The following is an 8,894-nucleotide window of genomic DNA, read 5'->3' as shown; positions in this document are numbered from 1 at the left end:
CTGTCACATACATAGCTAGGTGCAGTTGGAGGTAGGGGATGCCAGCTCAAGGTGGAGGTTGGTAGCCAGTTGCTCCCAATCGCATTTAGCTAGATATGTATTGCCTTTTGAGGAGAAGCTCATGATGTTGAGAAAATGTCAAAAATTCGTATTGTAGAGAAGCTCATGACGTTTGTTGTTGTTATTGAGAGTGTGGGAAGTATAGTGAGAATTTGTTTGTCGAAAGCTTCGAGTGAGTGGGAACGGAGGCTAAGCTGGAGGGAGGCAGTTAGGGGGGTGCTTTTTGGCGGGGGCAGGTGTGCAAGGGGGCCCGGTAAAAGGATCCAGACTGGACACGGGCTGAATTGATCCGATCCGGGGCAGCGCGGTGATGCTGTTGTCGATGTTGCGATGGTGAGAGGCGAGACACAGGCGGGGAAGATTAACGCTGTTCTCTGCTAATTTTGCGGCAAAGTTAGCGAGCCTTGGATCTCGCTGCTCTCTTGTTTTACCTAGTCTTGGCCTAGCCCGTCATACTATTATAGTCGGACATGCACAGCTTGTGTGCGCCATCAGAGAATCAAAGAGACACAGATTACACAGATACATAAGTGGAAGAAAAGGGATAGAGAGAGTCAAACCCAGAGAGAGAGAGAGAGAGAGCCCCCGCAGCCCCATCCTTGCCTACCTGCCCTAGCCCTGACACGCCCCCTTCCCTCTCCAGGCTCTCTCTCTCACTCTCACTCACTCTCACTCTCACCCTCTATTTTTCTTTTACCCACCAGTTGCCCCTACCCTATCCAGACGTATCCCCGGATTACCCCCCACTTACAAAATCATCAAACCCCTCCGAACGCAAATTTCTTCTCGGCAAATGTAAGAGGTATGTTTCAAAGACTAGCCCTTCTCAGTGATGTTTTTGTCAGTCCCTTTTTCGTAGATTTTTATACGTATCTCTGCTCAATCAGTCTAATCCTGCGTTAGTCAGTCTAATCACGTGTCAATGGTATGCTTTGCACATCAATCTATCAGGTCTGATGTCATGTCTGCACAGCCATCTATTAGATATCTCTGCCCAATCAGTCTATCGGGTCGCAACTGTATGTCTGCTCAACAATCTCTTTTATGCTGATGGTTATGTGATAGTATGTGATAATGGTGTGTCTGCACATCAATCTATAATGTGCCAGTGGTATCTCTGCTCAGCACAAACCCTTCTTGGTGGGTTGCTTCAGCAAAGGTGCTCAACGCCATAGCCTTTGCTGGGAAATAATTTTCATCCGCACATTCCATCAAATGACAAATTTTCCCTCCTGGTTGGCTTCCACGGTCTGCAGTCTGCTTATTAGATTCCTTCAAGGAGGAGCCCTGGAGCTTCTGACTTCAATGTGCTTAAAAAGAAAGCACATCTCGTCCAGGATACAAAACATGGAGATTTCTGATGAAATTTCATTACTCGACCTCCCCGATCTCGCCCTTGAGACTGTGCTCTCCAAATTGCCCCCAAAAAGTCTCTGCAAGATGAGCACAGTCTGCAAGGAGCTACACAGCAGATGCAGGAGTGATTATCTATGGGGGCCTCACGTCAATGCTAAGTGGTTGAAGGTCGCTGGCCCGGCAGCTTTCAAGGAGTGGCAGAGCAGTCTGCAGTCGAGCATCACAGATGAACAGTCTGCATGTAAACCTTTGGTTTGCCCATTTTCATGCTTGTGGCCTCCATCATGGTTGAAAGTACGTGCTTCAGCTGAGAGGACACAAATGCCTCTTTCTGCTGGCTCATACATGGCATGGTACTCAGCCTTAGAAACAGGTGCTTACTGGTTTCCAGCACAGGTTTACAATCGTGAGGTACTGTTTGAATTGTTGGTTGAGCTGATTGTTAAACGCAGGATACATGTAGCTTTGCAAGTTTTCTTATTGCTCGGTTTCCTGTGATTTGTGCAGCATGGACATGTTGGTTTTATGCTATCTTGCTATGATGCTGAATTGAGTTATGATCGCAAAACTGACACATTTACTGCTAGGTAATACCTTGATGCACCTTTGAATGACGAAGTATGATGGGATGTGTAGGATTTGTAAATGTCTGAAGTACAGTCTGTCGAGTTGGATCTGTATTACCAGTGGGATCATTTTCATGAAATTACACGTCATTGTGATTCCTTGTTATGATTGGCTAAGCTTACTGCTTCTGGATGAAGTTTGGATGCTATGGTTTCAATAATCATCTTCAAACCTAGTTACATCTAAATGTGCATGTTGAGGTTGAACTAAAGTCTTCTTTCTTTTGTGACCATTTTGAAGGTATCCACCACATGGTCCTCGTTCAGTTGTTGTGGAGGAGGGGGTGGAGTGGGAGAGACTGCGGGCACCACCTGTCTCTACTCCGGCACATGAGTTGCATCTCTCTGATTGTCTTTATGACTTATGTCCTGGGGATCATGTTGAAGTGCAGTGGAGACGAAACAAAACTTTTCCATATGGTAAGAGCCAGAACCTGATGTAGCAGGCTAATAAATTTTTTGGGGGTGTGCTCCATGTGATCACTTCATTGGCTGATTCAAATTGCAGGTTGGTGGTATGGTGTTGTGGGACACTCAGAAGCTTGTGATGGAGATGACAGGCATTGCTGTTGTCATTTAGATAGTGAGTCTGCTCAATTTATCCACTTAAGAAGTTGGTTGTAGCTGTTTTTTATGTCTAGTAAACAACTAAAGCAGTACTTTGTTTGTTGACTTGTGCAAGCTCTTCATGTATTAATGAAGTGGGTGCATCTGTTTAATTTGTGATGAATTTGGCAGCTTGTAAAGTGTGTTTTGGATATATTGAGATTTTTAGTATGGTTTTGCAATAGGTTTTTTGTTATATTGAAACTTTTAAAATGCATCTACAGTAGATGTTTTAGGCCATGATCTATTTACGTCTTTTTCTCTATAAACAGAAACTGATTGAGCACTGTTATCTCCTGGCCAGATATTTTGTGGCTAGAGTTTAACCAATATACACCCGGATCCCGCTGGAGGCGAGCAGCGGTTAACCGTAAGACACATCGAGAGGAAGGAAATGAGACCGAAGGCTTCTATGCTGGTATAAGAAAACTGTGCTCAAAAGGGGAAATTTCCACATGGAAAGAGCTCTGGCCAAAAGAGTCCCTGGAATAGAGGGCTTGCCACAATTCTTTTTTCCATTTCTGATTGAAAATTGAAGTTTGTACTGGAACTGGGTCGACCCATATTGCAGCTCCAAAGGTGCACAGATATCCAATCTAGTGCAGGGAGCTTGCATGTTTCACGGGGTGAAGTGGGAAAGGTTCACTGATTGCTCCTCTAGTCTCACATTGAGACTGGATATATGTGTGTATCAATGTGATTGGCATTTATTTATCTTAAGGCTTTGATTGTCTTTGGGGTTAGCCACATATCATGTATATTGCGTGTTGTGTTCCAAGCTTTCATTCGACTGTCTCTTTTGGTTTGGTAATCACACTCTCTGTTTATAAGCTGTTGAATCGGTTAACAGGATATAGTAAATGTCTCTCAGTTCACACAAAGAGAGAGCTGTAATTTTGACTATGGGATTATGTGCAGAGCTCTGGTTCCGAACTAGGTTTGGGTTTTTGTCTTTTCATCAAAGCTACTATTTTCTCGAAGAAGTTCAGTCTTGTGGCACACCTTCTTCAGGTATGAGTAAACAGAACTGTTGGAAAAACCCTTCAAAGTTTTTTGTTGCAGAAAAACCTTATTCCTCTTAAAAAGCTTTAACTACTTTGAGTAGTTTGAACATTCCTCTTTGCTGAGCAGTGTGATCTTTAGTGTTCCTGATTATGCAATAGTATGATTGTTGGACTTTTTAAAAAGCTTACATGCATGTAAGCTTAGCATCAATTCTGTAAAGATCGAAAGCCGATAGCTATTGCCTTAATGCCGCTTGAAGAGCTTGAGCTCCAAGCTCCCTCGAATAACCCATTCACGAATGAGTGAACAGAGCAACGATTTTGGGCAAGAAAAGATGGGAGAGTTACACAGATGCAGAGAAACGAGTGTCCACATAAGATTTGGATTGCAACCATTATTAAGACTTGGGTACGTATGCAAGAACTACTGACACCATGGTGAATGGGGGAGGGTATGGTCTCCATCTTTACAGATAGGACTGAAGAGAACAACTCCATTGTTCGAATTGTATTAATTTGCCCATGTAGCTTCGCACTAGACACATTTTGTGGTAAGCTATTCTAAGTTTTTGTTAATGTTTGCTAAATGATCGAAGGACTTGGTGCTCTTTGATTCATAGCAATGCAACATCAAGTGACGTGTATTAGCATTGTTAAGTACTGAGTAATGAATACTTAATGAGAGAAGTATCTGCATTAACATCATTAAGTGCTCATCAGTCTTGAGGAAGAAGAAAATGTGAGCAAGAAGCCAAAATACTAGGCTTGTGTGAGTTACTACTTAGCAGGGGGAGAGCACGACTCTCTGTCTTCTAGATTTTGGAGAGAATTAGCCGCCTTTGCTATCCGCATAGCATGGCACTCATGTAGCTCTAGAATTACACGTTTAATGCCATTTTCCCTTGTGTACTTGCACAAGCGATGCAGGCATTGGTAAATTTTTATTTGTGGCAACACCATTTGTAATGAAATTGAGAAGCATCAACATCACAATAACTCATATTCTTAAAGAACCTCAAGTTACTACTTGTACATATGATTATTGAGCATTTGTACTTAGGTGTTGCTAGCTATAAAGTCTAATTAAGATCTCCTATATAGATAGGAATTTTGGTTTTTATGGATGGCTAATATTGACCTCTTTTTTGGGTAACTTTTTTGTGTTGCAATCATTCATTTATAGTAGAAGCTTTACTTAATGCTCTAAAATTTAGCATAAGGATGTGAAATCTTGTGGTTGGTTTACTTCTTCCCAAAGATTGTGAAGGAAGGACTAAGAAATAAATTGAGGGTTTACTTTTTTCCAAAGATTGTGATAAGGGGACTAACAAACGAAGTTCAATTGTTTTTTAGGGGATGATGTGAAGCCTCAATCTAAAATTTGAGTGTAGGCTAGTAAATAAGGCACTTGTTTTCTTTTACGAAAGGAGAGCTTCACTCTTCAACTTTTGTTATGTACAATACGTGGGAAAATGTAAGCATCAAGTTGGGGGAATCTCGTTACCCTATTAAGTAGACACCCCTTTGTTGGCCTCTTTGTCCTAGAGGCCTTATCCATCTTTGCACTCTTATTGTCTTAGTAGTTTGTAATGATGTCTCTCCTCAAGTTGCTAATTATGTGAGGTCAACTAGGCTTATTGCTAGAAAGTCTCTATTGTAAACCTTTGGTCCTTAAATGTTATTTGGCATTAATGATATTAGATTAATAAATCTTGTAGTGGAAAGTATTAATGGAGCTTAGGTGGTTAGTAGATGGACAATGGTACACTTGGTGTTTAAGTTCTTTCCTCATCAATTTATGCACAAATAAGAAAATACACTTTGGGGCCTATTTTGAGGTACTATTATACATGCCCTAGTTTTGATACATTGCAAGAAATAAATGATTGATAACTAAGTAAGATGCTTACTTGGGTTTGAGTTTATGCTCTACCACAACTTAATTTTTACATGAGGAAGACTATTAACATGACAAGATGGAAGTAAATTGTCCATGTAGCATGTAAGGGTTTTGGATCTTGGTAGATCTTTCAAACATTTAATACTTCCCTTATTTGGAAGCTACATCTTGAGTAGTTGGATGCATTTTTTTTAGATTTTTATTTTGAAACTATTGTAAGGTTTAACACAAAATGTTTCAAGGGAAAAGCTCCACATTTTGAAACATTGTTGATATTTGATGATATATGCAAAAGTAAAACAATTAAAAATGAAAGTTTTATTTCATGCACAATTCAACATTATACTTTTTGGGTATTTTTTGAGCTAGCTTGTAATAAGCAAGTGGGAGCTTATATCAACAAACATGCCATCTTGGGACAAGATTGTATTGACAATAAGTTTGAGGGGGTGGAGATGATGATGATGACGATGATGATGATTCTAAGGTGAAGAAGGTGAGATTGAAAGTCCTAGACCACTTCCATGGTGTCAAACAACTAATGATCTAAGAAGAGAGAGAAGGTGCTTCCAAGCTTCCATAGTGGGTGTTTATATAGATTGGAGGGAGGGGGGGGGGGGGGGGGGGGGGTATTGGACAACTAGTCCCCAAAAAGCATGGTTCATTTTCTAATTTTGGGAAGCTCCAATTCTACTTTTATCCCACCAAGCTCTCATAATCCTAAACAAAAGGGGATGATAATCATCTTCCCAATTTTGAATAGACTTAATAAATGCAGGATGATTTATTTTTTGAGCTTATCCATCTCCTTGAATAAATTGGTGCATGTGGCCAAACATGTCTATTAGTGCAATGAAGAGGCCGACTTGGCATTTCTCCATGCGTCAAGCTATTACTTTCTAGAGCCCCAATCATGATTCCACTAGATTGGAAAAGAACCTTTCATGTATTTTTTGATGCCTTTGACATGGCTATTGGTAGTGCGCTTATGCAAAGATAGCAATAGTTTTGTCCCCGGTATTTTATGCAAGTAGAACCTGGCTCTATGGAGCTGATGTTTTGAGGCCATTATAGGCTAGTTGTAATATCACACCCTCTCAAGAGTGCTACAAAGAGTAGTACTTCCAATGGAGTAGCTTGTCATCTTAGAGAAAGCTCATCAAGGGATTTTCGGCGGCCACTTCGCTCTGCTAAAGCAACAATATGAAAAATCGAGCAAGCTGGTGTGTGATGGTCAATCATAGAGACTGCTTACCACTCCAACCAATCCTACCTTTGGAGCCCTTCCAAAAAAGGGGTTTCGACTTTATTGGTCTGATCTCTTTAGTAGATGCTTACACAAAAAACAAGCACATCCTGGTTGCAAATAATTATTGCACAAAATGGGTAGAAGCATGGGCTCTACTAGACAACACTACCAAATTAGATAACTGAATGTTTATTCTAGTATATCTTCACTAGGTATGGAACTCTTATTGAATTGGTTTGTGATAGAGGTACAACCTTTGTAAATAAGGTCATCGGAGAACTCACCTTCTTTTTTCTCATTGTACATAAAATGTATTATCCTCATTATCCACAAGCCAATGGCTTAGCAAAATCAACCAATAAGGTCCTGTGTAAAATTTCAACCAAGTTGGCATATCAGAATAGAAAATATTGGGATATCAAGCTCCCTACAACACTATGGGTCTTTTGGACTTCCTTCAAGGCCACTATCAACATGACTCGGTACAAATTAGCATTTGGTCTAGAAGCCATTGCACCTCTGGAGTATATAGTACCTAGTTTACATCTCACAGTACAAGATTGGCTCATCCCGAAGAGATCTCTTCCATTCCAGATGAAAGCCATTGCACAATTGGAAGAAGACTAGATCTATAACACCTACATTTTATCCAAAGTCCAAGCTCAACAAAAGCACCCAGTGGACAAACTGTCCAAGATTTTTTTTTCAAAATAGTCAACTCATACTAGTCTTTAAGACTCGAATGGGCAGGCTTTTGAGAAAGCTCAAATTTCAATGGAGTAGTCCTTTCTGGGTCTTTCATGATTCCAAAACTAACTCTTTCTATCTGCCAAAGCCTATCAACGGATTTCGATTGCATCACTATCACAGTGAAGGATTCCAATACCCATTTCTTACCAAACCAAATTCCCTTATCACTCCTTCTCAATCAAATTGCAGATTTTGTTCCCCATTTGTTACTTGCCTACGAATTGCTACTAGAAGCCACTTGTCTTGTTGATGTGGCATTCATTTATAAATCCCACTCATTCACTCATACTCCCAATGGTGGCATGATATCTCAAAAAACACATTTTCATCATGCCTTGTTATGGCCTATTTTGCTGGCATGATGCATATGCATTGGCTACAGTCATTTTGCATTAACCAAATGGCCTTTTAAGAAAGATTCTCCTTTTCAACACTCTTATTTGTCATCCAAGACTTGTGAGCATTGGCATGTTTCTCAAACCTACTTTCACTTCTCTTGCTTTCTCAGTTGTCCTGCCCTTCTTCCATCTTAACACTATCATGGTGACCTTCCAACTCACTATATTGAGGAGGTTTTCTCTCTAAGCCATAGATGCCTCAACTCCTTACAGCTCACTAACTTCATCAAGCTCCCATGGAGCACTATCCCAGTCCACCCCAACACTTAGTCCATCCTAGAGTAGCTCCTCAGAAGCTCCACAATCCACATTCAAGGCCACAAATATACCTAGTTTTTTGCAAAGAGAGTGTAGGAGAAGTTGTGCCTATATAAAATCCATTTTCCTGCAACCATTGAAGAAGTCTTTGGCCCCATGCTAAAAAAGGAGTACCATTTGAGCAACCTCATCGACATCCACAAATCCAAGCTCGATACCCTAAGGTTCCTGGTCAAGGCCCTCTACAAGGTGTTCCACATCTCAAAAAAGGTAGTCTCTCTCTTCTTCTCTCATCCCGATCTCCCCATTGCGTCGGTCATTGTTCCTTGTGAGTGCCTCTTTGTCAAGGTGAGATGCCTATCCCATAGGCTATCCTACATCAAAACAACGAAGGTAATGTGTGGATAGCACTTTAATCAGCTATTCCCACCACTTGCTTTAATTAAGCCCCACCCCACCAGTCAACTCTCATCACCTGTGGGGATGTCGTCCAGTCCTAACCCTTCCTAAGACCCTATGGAGTAGCACCTTGAACACCACTTGGAATTTAGTTGAGAAATGGCTCATTAGTCATTGAACTTCATCAATGGGTTCTTGATCAGGTACAACACTAGAAGTAGGACCTCACCACCCAAGTGGAATGCCTCAAACAGGGCAGCACTACCCTCTATGAGCAACTTCTGTAGA

The 8,894-nt window shown here is 41.0% G+C and overlaps 1 protein-coding gene across 5 annotated transcripts; it reads left to right on the top strand.

The window, feature by feature from the left end:
* Window positions 1-375: 375 nt before the first annotated feature.
* LOC148034826 (F-box protein At2g32560-like) lies at window positions 376-4,239 on the top strand. Of its 5 annotated transcripts, XM_087679801.1 has the most exons (8): window positions 376-862; window positions 1,012-1,079; window positions 1,186-1,827; window positions 1,924-2,003; window positions 2,284-2,462; window positions 2,551-2,625; window positions 2,953-3,066; window positions 3,567-4,239. In XM_087679801.1, the coding sequence occupies exons 2-8, from the start codon at window positions 1,017-1,019 to the stop codon at window positions 3,728-3,730; spliced, it is 1,317 nt and encodes a 438-aa protein (XP_087535927.1). In that variant the 5' UTR covers window positions 376-862; window positions 1,012-1,016; the 3' UTR covers window positions 3,731-4,239. The 5 variants fall into 5 exon arrangements, with proteins under 5 accessions (XP_087535927.1, XP_087535926.1, XP_087535930.1 ...); XM_087679800.1 differs by having other exon boundaries at window positions 376-1,079; XM_087679804.1 differs by lacking the exon at window positions 1,012-1,079 and having other exon boundaries at window positions 378-862; window positions 1,215-1,827.
* The last annotated feature ends 4,655 nt before the right edge of the window (window positions 4,240-8,894 follow it).

The sequence above is a fragment of the Lygodium microphyllum genome, chromosome 6, assembly GCF_053477565.2.
Source record: "Lygodium microphyllum isolate KBCC chromosome 6, Lygodium_microphyllum_v1.1.10, whole genome shotgun sequence".
Taxonomy (NCBI): domain Eukaryota; kingdom Viridiplantae; phylum Streptophyta; class Polypodiopsida; order Schizaeales; family Lygodiaceae; genus Lygodium; species Lygodium microphyllum.
This window is presented reverse-complemented; position numbering and strand designations above follow the sequence as displayed.